General features: G+C 34.5%; 2 protein-coding genes across 4 annotated transcripts; both read right to left on the reverse strand.

Annotated features, from left to right (window-relative positions):
• Positions 1 to 3,449: 3,449 nt before the first annotated feature.
• LOC106427603 (probable LRR receptor-like serine/threonine-protein kinase At1g29720) lies at positions 3,450 to 14,304 on the reverse strand. 3 transcript variants are annotated; one of them, XR_007320400.1, is made up of 30 exons: positions 14,078 to 14,300; positions 13,807 to 13,990; positions 13,657 to 13,728; positions 13,211 to 13,282; positions 13,060 to 13,131; positions 12,906 to 12,977; positions 12,721 to 12,792; positions 12,386 to 12,457; positions 12,227 to 12,298; positions 12,082 to 12,147; positions 11,940 to 12,011; positions 11,799 to 11,861; positions 11,655 to 11,723; positions 11,483 to 11,533; positions 11,371 to 11,412; positions 11,210 to 11,253; positions 10,739 to 11,127; positions 10,439 to 10,637; positions 10,325 to 10,345; positions 10,097 to 10,234; positions 9,887 to 10,005; positions 9,586 to 9,796; positions 9,274 to 9,505; positions 8,966 to 9,116; positions 8,504 to 8,862; positions 7,573 to 8,310; positions 7,309 to 7,492; positions 7,163 to 7,234; positions 4,317 to 5,557; positions 3,450 to 4,235 (listed from the first exon to the last, which is right to left on the reverse strand). XR_007320400.1 is itself a non-coding variant. In XM_013868319.3 (25 exons), exons 1-25 carry the CDS (start codon positions 14,178 to 14,180, stop codon positions 8,611 to 8,613), a joined length of 2,910 nt encoding a protein of 969 aa, XP_013723773.2. In that variant the 5' UTR covers positions 14,181 to 14,300; the 3' UTR covers positions 8,332 to 8,610. The 3 variants fall into 3 exon arrangements, 2 of the variants coding, with proteins under 2 accessions (XP_013723773.2, XP_013723774.1); XM_013868319.3 differs by lacking the exons at positions 3,450 to 4,235; positions 4,317 to 5,557; positions 7,163 to 7,234; positions 7,309 to 7,492; positions 7,573 to 8,310 and having other exon boundaries at positions 8,332 to 8,862; XM_013868320.3 differs by lacking the exons at positions 3,450 to 4,235; positions 4,317 to 5,557; positions 7,163 to 7,234; positions 7,309 to 7,492; positions 7,573 to 8,310 and having other exon boundaries at positions 8,846 to 8,915; positions 8,953 to 9,116; positions 14,078 to 14,304.
• On the reverse strand, positions 3,861 to 4,388 carry LOC106427606 (probable LRR receptor-like serine/threonine-protein kinase At1g29720). The gene has a single exon (XM_048749817.1). The coding sequence runs from the start codon at positions 4,386 to 4,388 to the stop codon at positions 3,861 to 3,863; it is 528 nt and encodes a 175-aa protein (XP_048605774.1).
• Positions 14,305 to 14,350: the final 46 nt, after the last annotated feature.

Consider the following 14,350-nt stretch of genomic DNA (forward strand, 5'->3'; position numbering starts at 1 on the left):
TTTAAACTTGGATATCAGCTCAGCTCTGACTTTTATACAAATAGAGATATATTTACAATTAAATATAAAATTTTAACTGTATAATTTATAAAATTATTATTTAACATTTAATTTTATTTATAAATTTACTTATAAGAGTATTCAATTAAGAAAGGAATATAAAATATTTATAAAATTATAATTTTCCTATAATTTAATGTTTTATAAAAAAAATATAAATAATTTTAAAAATATATGGAACATATAGTTTCACTAATCTATATTTTTTTATTTTATGTTATGTAAATGATATATTTTTTTAAAAACAATCTCGTATATTTTTCTAGATTTTTCTTTTATTGAACAAAATGGATGAGATATCCATAAATATCGCAAACTTTTGTAAATTTTCTGGATTTCCAGAAAACTGGATATCTGTATTTTTCCGAAGTAAAACAAATAGAAAAATTAGATCTCTGTTAATTAACAAATCACAAATCATGGAAGCCCATTAGTCAAGTGGTTTGATTAAGGGTTCATTGATGATTCTACTCGAGGAGGTCCACGTTTCATTTTCTGGAGAAAACAATTTATTAGACAATTATGTAGGTTACGGAAAAAAGACTTACAAGTGATCTTCAATATAGTGCAAGTAAATCCCGTTAGGTGTAGATCTTCATGGAGCGGCTCGGATGATGCAGTTAGACGTTGATCCTCATAATGCTGTTAATATTGTCGGTTGTCGAATCGTCTGTGCAGTATTTCTCAAAATTGTTATATCCTAATAAATCAGTGTTAAAAGAAATACAGAAAATTATGGTAGTATTCGATATGTGCCTACCCCATATATTGGTGGAATCGAAGTACATATCCAACCAAACAATCAGAACCAAAATAATTGATGCATTACTTTTGCAAATTAAATGAATAAATTGATGGCTATGTAGAAAGAGTCAAAGCAAATAATAAACACAAAATTACATCAGCACGTATTACAGATATACACACCACTCGTTCATTTACCTATCAAGAACAGAGCCATGCCCCTACTATAAGAAAGCTTTTAAAGCTATGTTCCTTGGAGGTAGACTTAAAGCAACGCAATGGAATAGTCAAGAAGTAGACTTGATAGAACAACCTTTTTGAATTAGTTATATAACTAGTTAACTATGTATTTTATTTTATTCTAATTAAAACCTTTCCAAATAACACACTAACTATATGAGCTCTAAGAACAACTCCAATAAATTGTTATTTCTATCTCTATAATAGAATTTAAAGATAAAATTGTTTCAGCCCACCTTTATTTATTTTTCTATAATAGAGATGATTTTTTTTCTTTTATTTATGAAAAAACAATAGCATTCCTCTATTTTTACTATATATTTGATATTGATATTTTTAAGAAAATACCTTGAAACATATTTCACCTCTGTTTTAGAAGAGAAAATAGCATAATACATTAGAAATGGTTTAACTCACACTTCCTCTCTTGAGCTCAACCTAGCCCACAACGATAACCCTAGTGTGGAGATCATCAAATGGTTTAAGCTACTGTCTAATGTAAACTATGGAGAATGGAGTCCCTGAATTGGTACAGATCATAATAAGCACAAACAGATGATGATGTAATCGACTATTCGACATGACATAATCAGAAGACAAATACGATGGTTTGAAGGGCAAGTTTTCACAGTACACTCCAAGATCTGATATGATCATCTGTTCTATTTCATTTTCTTCACCAAGCATCTTCACAACTCCTCCATGTTTGGGGAGAATGTGGGAGACTTGTCAGAGCATAGGAGACATACCTTGATCATTGGCTCTGCCGCTATCACATCGAACATTCCTTCCAGCTCGCACCAAAATCCCCTTCTGCAACACAAACGATCTCCAATGCCACCACATCGAAGCTGTAAACATATGTCTTTCTCTTAGGCGACCCTTCGATCCCCTCATTTAATATTCATGAGCCATATATCCTCTGTAACAAAAATAAGATTGGTAATTCTTCATTTCATTTTTTTTGGAAAACATATCAGTAATTCAGTATAACCTGTGTCACTTATCACCTTGACACAAAAAGTTTCCACTAGAGTTTTCAATAGTTACATTAGGTGTGCTATACAGTAAACTTTCTTTTTTAGATTTTACATATATATTAACTAAATTTTAGAAAATCGACTTACATATTGCTTTACTAAATTATTTAGTGTATATGAAATATACCTCATAAAATTCAGATATTTTTTTAGATATAATGTTTCTAAATATTATAGAAAATTTATTGAAGTGTTAATAAGAAAATAAAGATGAACTTCATTGTGAATATAAAATAAACAATACAATATTTTGTTTGTACTTATATAAACTATATATATAAATTATTAATTTCTGATTTTAATAGGACCATATATTTACATAGTTTTTTCTAAAACTTATTATTTCATTATCTTAAATATTTGTGTTATATTTTGAACCGGCCCAACTTGGTTAAATGATCCAAGATTTTAGTTATCTTTTCATTCGTTGCATGCTATCCGAGTCAATTCCATGGAGACAAACTGATGTCATTTCAGACAAATGTTCAACCAATGTGGTAAGCAAGTTAGTAAGATCCAGTAAGCAATAGAGACTTTTCCTAACATATAATTCAGTTTTAACAAACATTTCATAAAGATAAGTGTGTGTTTTGAATTTAAATAAATTAAGATGATGTAAAGTTTTAGTTTTCTCTTAAATCTCAGCTTAGTCAAACTGCATTTCATAAGACACTTCACATTTTCCACAATTATCTATATATACAAGCATACATACTATTAAAGAAAAGCAGGATCGGTCGAGTCTCTTTTGATAGGCCGGATCGATCAAGTTTCTTTTGATAAGCCGGATCAATTTTGGTTCAGATGGACAGAATATGTTCAGATTCGGATACACATTTATATCATATATTAATTAATACGATGTGGCAGACTCTGTCTGTGACAGAATTTTTCCGCAAGATAACTAATCAAGCTTTAATTATTGATGTAGGATTTAAAAGCTTTAAAGTATGAGTAGGAAAGATCACCAACTTTATTTTCTTTCGAGTTTTGGTTTTCCGCACTGAATCAAGACCAGATGCCAATATACTAATCGTCTACTAAACCTTTTTAAAAGTACTCCTGGATCAAACTAAGCCTGCACCAAGCAGGCTAGTCAATCTGCATCAATCAGTATCAGTGTCTATCTTTTCATTTAAGTTGAACAAAAAAAAAAAGAGAATAATTTTCTTAACGTAGAATTCAGAGGCTTCAGAAGTATGATTTTCCACAAAGATAACTAATCAAACTTTAGTTCTTGATGTAGAATTTAAAGGCTTTAAAAGTATGACTAGGAAAGATCACTGACTTTATCATCTTTTGAGTTTTGGTTTTCCACAACACTGAGTCCCTAACTAATCAAGCTTTAATATAGATACAAAAAAAAAGCACAGTAAATGGACTAATCGTGTAATAAACTTCCAAACGGTTTTACATAATTAAAACTCATATCATTTACAAAATATAGAGAGAGGACAGCAAATTGGAAACCTCTTCAAGGCCCTGACTCATCTTGCTTTCTTTCTTGTCCAGCCACATGAGTATCGGAAGAAGAAGAAGGATAACTATTAAGAGAAAACTGAGTCTTACTGTTGTTCTCTTCCATGCCTTTCCTTACATCTTTAAACGCCCTAAACCTTATATCCCCTGATTTCCTGCTTGTTCCCGGGGTTGGTTCCGGTACTGGATAGTGACCTTCCAGCATACCAACCACCTCTGACATAATTGGACGATCTGACGCAGAATTGCTCGTGCACACGAGAGCCACTTTTATCAACGTCTCTGCTTCTTTCTTGTTTATGTGGAGTTTAGGATCAGAGATTCGGGATACAACGGGTAGAGATCACTAGCAGAAACAGAGGACTTCATTGTCGATGCTGTTTGATCGGTCACACCATATATGTTCAGGCTAGCATGTGTATCAGCGTCCCTCAGCTTTGAGATGCTCCAGTTATGCCCATATAAACCATGATCTGACATAACTTGCGTTACTTCAATCTCTCCTTCGAGCATTTGTACAGCCTCAGACATTGTAGGTCTTAAAGAAGGAGATGAATGTGTGCAAACTAGAGCAACTTTGATCATCCTTACTGCTTCTTTGCTGTTGAAGTCACCATCAAGCACTGGATCTACAATATCCATTATGTCCCCTGTCTGTTGCAGCGTCAATGCCTGAGATTCAGATAAGTGGCCTAAGCAGACGTATAGCACATTCACACACACATCAAATGAAAAAACAATCTCCATAGTTACCCAATTGATAAGGGAGACGTGATCAGCACTTCCCTTGTGTTTAGTATTACTCTTGCCACTAACAATCTCCATGGCCACAACTCCGAAGCAGTGCCGTCTTAACCAATATAATAGCCCGGGGCGAAACCCAAAATATGGACCCTTTTATAAATATTTTCTATATTTTTCTTCACTGCATTTTTTTTAATTTGAACTCTAAAACCTGAAACCAGTGTTTTGAAAACTGGACCGGACCGGCCGGCTGGACCAGACCGGCCGGTCAGACCGTGACTCGGCCATCTATTCGGTTCCGGGTTATACTAAAAACCGGATTTGAGTTAAATTGGCAAACCCGGTCAAAAACCGGCAAAACTCGCTAAAACCAGTGATCAAGGTTGATATTAAAATCCTATTTTTTCAAATTCAAGAATTTTTTTTAAACTGCAAATTTGAAAAATATTTCATAAAAATTTCATATTGTTTTCTAAGTATCTACCTAAATAAATTATTTTCATTATATTATATTATTTTTAAAAAAAATAATTTTGTTTTCATATCATTTTTAGATTCTAATAATTATATAAAATTTTATAAAAATAATTTTGTTATACATATAATAGTTACTTAATAAAAAATTTAATTAAAATTTAAAACCCAGTTGAACCAATTGGACCGGTCCGACCATTGATCTAGTTACAATGCCGAATCAATGTCTGGTCCGGTTTTCAAAACACTACCTGAAACAAATAAAAAATATATCTCAAAATTAATGGTGAATGTACCGATTTTTTATTGTTTTGTCTTGTAATAAATAAATTAGATTTACTTAATTATGAATCTTTTTGATAATTTAACAGATTGAAATGGACCTTTAAAACAACACAAAAAATTTTTGGACCCATGGACCCATGACAAATGCCCATGTTGCCATGGGTAAGAGCCGGGACTGCTCCGAAGCTATACACGTCTGCTTTCTCTGTTAGTTGACCCCATAATGCATACTCTGGAGCCATGTACACTCTGAAGTTTGTGCTATAATATACTAACTTACATGGTTCCTGCAATCTTGGTGCTAATGTGACTGTGTTCTTCTTCGTGGAGCCTGGCCAAACCAAAGTCAGATATCTTTGCGTTTAGGTCAGCATCTAGAAGCACATTTGTTGTTTTAATGTCACGATGAACCATCCTGACTATAGATCCTTCGTGGAGGAATGCAAGACCTCTTGCGATTCCTACACAGATTTTTTGTCTCATTGCCCATTCTATATATGGAAGAGATATGCAAACTTGAATTAGGCTCAAGACGTAAAGGAACGCTGAATGAGTTTTAATTTATTAATAAAAATAAAAAAAAATTAATTTATGGGTAATTCTCTCGAATATACATTTTTAAGTTTTTGTCATAAAATAGACCTCAAAAACTAAAATGACCAAAATAACATTTTTTATTTTGGAAATTTTAAATTTTATTTATTTTTTAAAATTTGAAATCCTATCCCCAAAACTCCACTCTTCAACTCTAAATCATAAACCCTAAACTTTAAACCCTAAATCCTAAACACTAAACCCTAAACCCTAAACCCTAAACCCTAAACCCTAAATTCCACCCCTTAACTCTAAACCCTAATGCCTAGATTAATTAACCCTAGGAGTATAAGTGTATATTTACTTTTTTTTATAAAACATTCTATTTTGGTCTTTTTTATTTTTGAGATCTATATTTGTGACAAAAAAAAATTTAGGTCTATGCTAGAAAATTTCTATTAATTTATTTACCGGATAAAACAAGAGCAAGTGAGTTGTTTTCCATGTACTAGTGGCTCAGATACCATGTTAAAGTCAGGTTGGTCCGAGTTTAACATGGTATCATAGCCACCCGATGTTGGGGCATTCCGTGGATGTTTTCACATAGTTGTCTCCACTTGAGCGTGAGGAGAGTGTTAATGTATGAATGAATGAAGTCCTAAATTGGTAATTGGAGAAATAATTAACTATATATAAAGGGTTATAGCCAATCCACTTGAATTTGGAAATTTTAACCTTGAAATTAATAATCAAAAGCCACAGAAGTGGGAAACATTCAGAGACGTACAAGAATTTCAGATTCTTGAAGTTTTGCCACCAAGTTGGTAAATTCCCAGACAAACGATTCCCGCAGAGCCAGCTGCGAGAATATTCAAAGTTATTCGTAAATCATGAATATGAAGTATCAGAGTGAGACAGAGAGAGGGAGCTAACATGAAAGTGAGATATGGCATTGAAACCCACTGGAGTGGAATCGTGCCAGTAAGGTAGTTGGCGGATAAGTCGCTACAAGTAAGAGAAAAAAAAACTCGTAAGAAACTTTTGTTATGTTTCTCTTTGTAGAGATACTCTGGCTAGTGGCTACAGGTTTTGTTGATCAATCAAGTTTTAAACTTTACTTTAAGAATATCCTGCAAATCCTTTTTTTTTCATTTCTTTATTGTCTTGGTTTTAAGTAGTGAGTTCTTGTAGTAAAAATAGAAAAATGTCTAGCAAATCCATAGAAACTAGTGGAACTTAGATTTTGATAGAGTTAGGTTGATTTTTGAGAGATTATGTTAAATTTGCATAGATATGTTTTTTTTTTATATAATTTTGTTAAATTTGTAGCAAGTGTTGTATATTTTTAGAAGATGCATTAAAATTTGTGTCATAACAAGTTTTATAATCAGAATTTAAGAATTCTAACAATCAACAAAAATCTAATTCCCACTAAACCCCTGAGTCTGACACATGAACATGCTTTCTCTTTAACCTATCGCACATAAGATGATCTTTTTCACCCTCTACTTCTACTTGTAACGTAAAAAGGTTTGTTAAATTTATCAAATCTTTGGACTTACGTTGACCGGAGATGTCGAAGCTTGGCTAACTCAGGTGGAACTTTCCCCACAAGAGTTAAATTCACGAGACTTCTGCATTTGTCGAAATTAAAGCAAACTAAAGAAGTAAATAAGAGAGTAAAAAAAAGAAAGATATTAACACTCACAATTCTGTAATATGACATGTCATGTTGTTGTTGAAGCTACAGTCACAAGCAATGGTGTTGTTCACCTCCAGATTCCTATCAGCTTGTTTTATGATCATTAGACTTTGTGAATCGCATGGGTCTTTGTAACTTAGGTTCACTCTCTTTATACCAAGTGTAGTAGCTATCTCCTCAAGCGCATGCACTGCACAAGTTATCAAGTTCATATAAGCAAAAAAATATTGATCTTGAATTTTTATATTTACAAGAATCAAGATTTAATACATTCATCTGGATGGAGAGCTGGTGAAGTGGGTGTTGTTAGAGTCGCAAAGAAGCTTGTAATGATGATGAAGAAGAAGACGATCCACATCATCGATATAGATTATGTAGACTTGGTTGGTTAGTCACAATCTTTACCAACAAGAAGAAGAGATAAAATAATTGTGAAATGGAAGTCTTTTTTTAATTGTTTTTAAAAGAGAAATATTTCGTATTATTTACGTATAGGGTCTTGGTCGTCCCCTAGTCTGCTAGTAGAGAACTGCATTTATTGAGCAAGCTACAATTATTGTTCAATCTGCAATAGTGAACAGTTACAGCCTACAGCTTCATGCATGTTTCATTATCAACTTTGGAAAATAGATTTCAGCAGCTTTTATACGCAGGGAGATAGAAAGCAGGATATCGTGACCAGATATGATCTGACCAGGATTAAACACTAGGAACTTTCATGGTAAGCATAAATTATATTCCAACGTAAGGTTTCAAACAACTTTTTGTGTGGCGAGGAACGATAAGGGATCTGGCAGGCATAGGAATTTCAAATCATTAGAATCAGTTGATGCAAAGACTGGTGGTGGGTCTACAGGACAGAACCTCCACCTTTCTCTTTCGTTATAGCTTCCAAGCTACAGCCTTTGCTATCTGGCTGTGTTGAAGAAGCTCCTCAATCCTCAGCCCGGCTCATCATCTTTTTGGATAAGCTTATTCGAAATAGGGTCTCATCTTTGAGAAAGATATCTGAAAATAAATATGGAGATATGGTTTGGAAGTAGATGATTTATTCATCAAAAATTTTAGAATAGTTTTTTTTTTCTGTACAAAAAAGCATTAGGTTGCACAGAGGTTTTTTGAAGTGAATAAATTTAAAATTCTTTCAAAAAAAAAAAGATATGGAGTTTGAAGTTAATTCAAGAGAAAAGGCAATGTTCACAGCCTTTGATACTCCAATGACTAAGAAGAAAACTCTGCTGTGGAGTTTGAGGTGGCTGATTCTTGATTAAATGGGGACAGACCATAGCCAGACATGGATGTTGACTGTTACATCTCCATCAGCTTTGAAAAGTTCAAATCATGTCCATACACGGCAGGACCTGACATAATCTGTGGTATTTCCATCTCCCCCTCCAGCATTTTCACAGCCTCTGACATCAGTGGACGTAAAGAAGGAGTTGCATTTGTGCAAACAAGAGCAACTTTGATCATCCTCTCTGCTTCTAGGCTGTTGAACTCACCTTCGAGCTTCGGATCTACAATCTCCATTATGTCCCCTTTCTGTTGCAGTGTCATGGCCTGAGATGGATGTTAAGCTTATTGTCAAAGGAGTCATAGATTAAACTATAGAACTCAGGACAATAAAAAGGCAAAAGAGAGAGAGCAGAAAGCTCCATAGTACCCATTTAATAAGTGGGGCATTGTCATCGCTTCCCTTTTGTGTTGTATTACTCTTCCCACTAACAATCTCCATTGCCACAACCCCAAAGCTGTACACATCTGCTTTCTCGGTCAAATGACCCATTAAAGCATATTCTGGAGCCATATATCCGCTACATCATAAGAGAAATGAAGACATATTTAGATCTTGAAAACATACTGTTATACTACCTCCATTCCACATAGATGATTTTTTCATGTTTTCAGACATATTAAGAAAACCCGTTAAATCTTTTCCCATGGTGTGTTTATACAATACATACTACTTACATGGTTCCTGCAATCTTGGTGCTAATGTGAGTGTGTTCTTCTTCGTGGAGCCTAGCCAATCCAAAGTCAGATATCTTTGCACTAAGGTCGGCATCTAAAAGCACATTGGGAGTTTTTATGTCACGGTGAATCATTCTCATCGCAGCTCCTTCATGGAGAAATTCAAGCCCTTTTCCGATTCCCACACAGATTTTCTTTCTTGCTGCCCAGTCCAGTTTCAAGGAGCTCTTTCCTGGAAATGGAAGAGACATGATGTTTCTTCACATGATATGTCCACTTGAAATAAAGAAAACCTGAATGACTTTGATTTACCAGACAAAGCAAGAGCAAGGGAGTTGTTTTCCATGTACTCATACACAAGTAGCAATTGATCCTTTTCGACACAGCATCCATAAAGCTTGACAAGGTTTGGATGATTGAGACCAGAGATCATGCCTATCTCATTCACAAACTCACGGTTTCCTTGGCATGACTTGGAAGAAAGCTGCTTCACTGCTATGATAGTTCCATCTGGCAGCTCTCCCTGCATATTATGTTTCTCATATCAGAAACCAAATAAACAGCCATATAAATTCTTGAGAAAAACTTGGCATGTGTTCTAGTTTTAGTATACTTTGAATACAGAACCGAAACCTCCTTCTCCAAGTTTGTTGGCTTCATCAAAATCATTAGTTGCAGCTTGCAGTTGCCTCCATGTAAAGCAAACAGTTTGCAGACCCCGTGCTCTCAAGTCTATATAATGTGATCAGGTTCCAAAATCATAAGTAATAATGCTATGAGCAAATATGTGTATTGTATTCATATACTTTGTGAGCTTTGATACCTCTTTCTCTCTTTTTCTTGCCCTGTCTGAATTTTCTGTGAGCATAGAATATTCCCAAAGCCAAGAAAATAATTGCTACCAAGGGACCCGTTACCCCAAAAATTAGTGGATAATTGATGTGATGTTTGGTTTTCTCCACTGCAAATGAGACCCTAAAAGTGTTAATGCATACACCAATCTAGAGAAAGAAGTTTGTAACAAAGTATTTATTTATTTATCTTATGGGACCTCCACAATGTTGCTCCAGGCCTGAAATTTTGAAACATGAATATTATTTATAGGTAACAAGGAGTAACAAGAATAGTCTTAAGTTTTCTAAAGCAGAGGAGAAGTGTTACTTACTGTGGCACAAGGAGATTGCAGAGATAAGAGGACCATAGTTTCCTCTTTTGGGTATGAGTGTTGTCCCTTTACCCGCCCAATACAACCATATCTCTAACTTATGATCCGTCACATTAACAGCTTTCAGTTCTTTCACAATAGACTTCAGAGTGCCATTAGCCTCCTGTCTGATGTTAAAATCCCTCAAGAACAATTTCCCCTATCAGAGGAGAAAAGGGACAAAAGGAAATGAAATTCAATCTTCTAAGCAACTTAGTTAGGTAATAAAAAGCAATTATTCAGTAAACAATAACGCTATACCTGAACATAGACATCAAATATGCGTCTACCTAGACGACTATATAGTTCTTGATCTGAAAACTGAATCTCCATAAAATGAAGTTTCAAATTATATTCTCCATTTTCCAAGCAAAACGCATAATAAACAAGAGAGAGAGCAGATCGACGCGCAGTCTTATAAAGATCAGGAGAATCTCCAGGTAGTGTCAAACTAGTAGAAATGATGTACGTATCTTCATCTCTATTATCATCCATAAAGTCACCAGTGTTGCTAATTCCCCAGTTCTTGAAGTGCTGATTTGTAGCGGCTTTGACCTGATCACTGTTATCAGCTTGATAAGTGATTTTACCAATAGAGTTTGTAACAGTCACAGTTTCCCCACCACAGTTTATATGTAGCGATCGCTTATCTACAATCAACAACGATTATCAACATCAATAAAAAAATGAATTAACAAAAGTGAGTGGGTCAAATTCTCAGTATGTGCTTACAGTGCTTGCAAGTGATTGGACCAGCGCATGGAAGAAGACCAGTTCTGTATGACAAAATGATCATAGTATTTAGGCATCTGATCAGGAGAAAACTTGCAAAAGATTTGTACTAAGCTTTAGGCATTCTTGTTGCAGAAGATAACGCAGAAGAGTGAACTTACAAAGTGTTCTTTAAGGATGAGCTCCGGTATGTATTAATGTTACTGATCCAATACAAATTGAGAACATCAACTTCAATATGAGCATTTTATCAACAAATATGTACGTATGTACCTCCTTTCTTGGCAGCTAAACGGCAATGAGAAATTGTTATAAGAGAGGTCACTGTAGAAAAACCAACTAGAAGATTAGTTTACATGTTTTTTTTTTTTTTTTTGCTAAAAAGATTAGTTTACATGTTGAAAGATTTCTCAAGTCATGTAAACAAGGGAAGGCTGAAACGTACATATTTGATCTGCTGTTGAGGTAAACACCAGATTTAATTTCCCCGGAAAGCATATTGCCAGTCAAGTAACTGTAACAACACATCAAAACTATAAATCATCCGTGTGTGATTGTGTTATATATCTTAACATTATATGCGTCTTACGTAAATTTTGGTACTGGGTTTATTCCAAGAACTTCACCGGTCAACTTGTTAAACGATAAATCACTGCAGAAAACAACATAAGGTGTGAACATCTTTGAGTAAATTCTGCATAAGTCTTTTCAGATTTCAACACAAACTTACAGAGATCTCAAGTTTGGTTTACTCCAAATGTAAGAAGGAATTTTACCAGACATACTCACATTCCTCAAAACCCTGAAACAGGGACGGAGTTTTTAGTTTGATATCCTCAAATACAATCATGCTTCATTGAAAACACACATACAGGTCTTTGATGGCTTGGCTAGATATATTAGGAAAAGAGTTTATCCCGGTCATATCACTAATAAACCTGAAAATGAATATTAGATATCAGTATATTCATTTCAATGGTTCTTTAGCTGATCATTTAGTTTGAGATAGTTAATTACAGATTGGTAAGATTTTCTAGGCGGGCCACTGCGTCAGGAAAAGGTCCTTTCAGTCCACTTGCTTGTAGATCTCTGAAGATCATATTCGACCAAACTTAGATGATATTAACCACACAAACTGTAAGAGAAATTACATTTAATGATTATGAAAAAGCTTACAGCCTTGTAAGCCGAGACCAGTTGCCAATATATTCTGGGATGGTGCCACTGAAGTTATTTTCACTTATCCTACTGCATAGTGTAAACAAAAAGCTAGTTTACTTCCTCGTGGGTCAAGGAAAATTTCTCAAAAAAAAAAAATATATTCTCAAAGCAAAAGCTGTAACCAAGAGGTTACAGTTCATTTAGGTGCCAAATATAAGAACATTTTTCGAACTTTCAAACCTAATGCATCCCCTGAGGAGATTCAAATTTACTCACATCCAAGCATAAAAGAGCGTTTCCCCCTAAAAGGGGAAAAATGCTTTTTTGCTGTAAGTGTAGCAACAACTTACAATTTCTCAAGATTTACGAGTCTAGCAAGAGAGCTAGGAAGGCTTCCTGTAAATTGATTGGATGCAAGTTCCCTGCAAAACCCAGTTTTTCAGAAGAGATTTTATCTAAATACTTAAAACTATTTCAATAAAAGCAATGGTTCATGTTGTTTTGGAAGATAGTTAAGATGCAAAGAGGATCATACAATCCTGTTAGGTTGATCATGTTACCAAGCTCATCAGGAATAGGACCAGAGAACTGGTTGGCTTCAACCCCTCTGAAAAATTCATTACAATAAAAGTAATATTAGACTAATGATTAGAAGGCATACCCCTAGAGGCTACAGGTATGAGACGTACAGGAATTTTAGACTCTTAAAGTTTTGTAAACCAGGAGGTAATGGCCCAGACAAACGATTTGCGCAGAACGAGCTGCAAGAAAGCGAAAAATTACCTACCAGATCATGAAGATTACAAGGGAGTGAGAGAGAGAGAGAAAGAGAGAGCTGACATGGAAGTGAGGTTTGGCATTGAAGCCCACTCCATTGGGATTGAGCCAGAAAGGTAGTTTCGGCACAAGTTTCTGCAAGAAAGAGCAGAAACTCACTATAAAATGTCCACATGGGAGAGATTTCCAGACTAAAGAAGTTCGAATTTCTAAGCTAATGATCAAAAAAGAAAGTTCGAATTTCTGTTTATTCTGTTTTGATTAATCATCATATGTTCGGGTGACTAAGCCATTATGGATACTAGGTACGAGGCTGTACTTTTGTAGTGTGGCATCATATACATAAATGAAAACTTTAAAGAATTAATACATTTTTAATTTTATTTATCTCCATGTTAGATATAGATCAACCAAATCACTTTTGTTGCAAAAAAAAATCACAAATGACTAACATGGATTATGAACCATGGTTTGCAAAACCAACGACTAATCATAAGTTCTAAACTCACATCTTCTGGAGATGCTGAAGTTTGGCCAACTCAGGCGGGAGTTTCCCTGAAAGACTTACGGACTTGAGTATTCTGTGATTTCTCAAAAATAAAAAAAAAATCATCAGAAAATAAAAATTTGATAATTGAAGATAAAAGATTCACACTCACAGTTCTATAATATGACATGTCATGTTGTTGTTGAAACTACAATCACAAAGAATAATGTTTTCCACATCCGAATCCGGATTCGAAACAACACCGAGTTTAAGAGTTTTTAAAAGGCAAGGATCTCCATCACTTAGGTTGAGTCTCTTGATTCCAAGTGTAGTAGCTATCTCCCCAAGCGCTTTCACTGCATAAATATTATCGAGTTTATTTATGAAAAAAATTACGGATACTGACCTTTGATATTATAAGGATCAAGATTTTGATTTAATACATTCATCTGGATGGAGAGCTGGTGAAGCGGATGTTGTTAGAGTGGAGGAAAAACTTGTGATGATGGTGAAGAACAGAACGAGAGCCGAGAAGACAACCCCCATTATTGAATTCAAAATTTGTGGACTTGTTTAACTAAATAAGTGTAACAGTGAAAGGATCTACATATAGGTCTTCTTGGTCGTCGCTAGTAGAAAGTCGCGACACATGTAAGACCAAAGTAAATTAATATTTGAATTATTGTACAAGTTGCAGCGACGAACAGGTAATAGGT

The sequence above is a fragment of the Brassica napus genome, chromosome C3 (assembly GCF_020379485.1).
Source record: "Brassica napus cultivar Da-Ae chromosome C3, Da-Ae, whole genome shotgun sequence".
NCBI lineage: Eukaryota > Viridiplantae > Streptophyta > Magnoliopsida > Brassicales > Brassicaceae > Brassica > Brassica napus.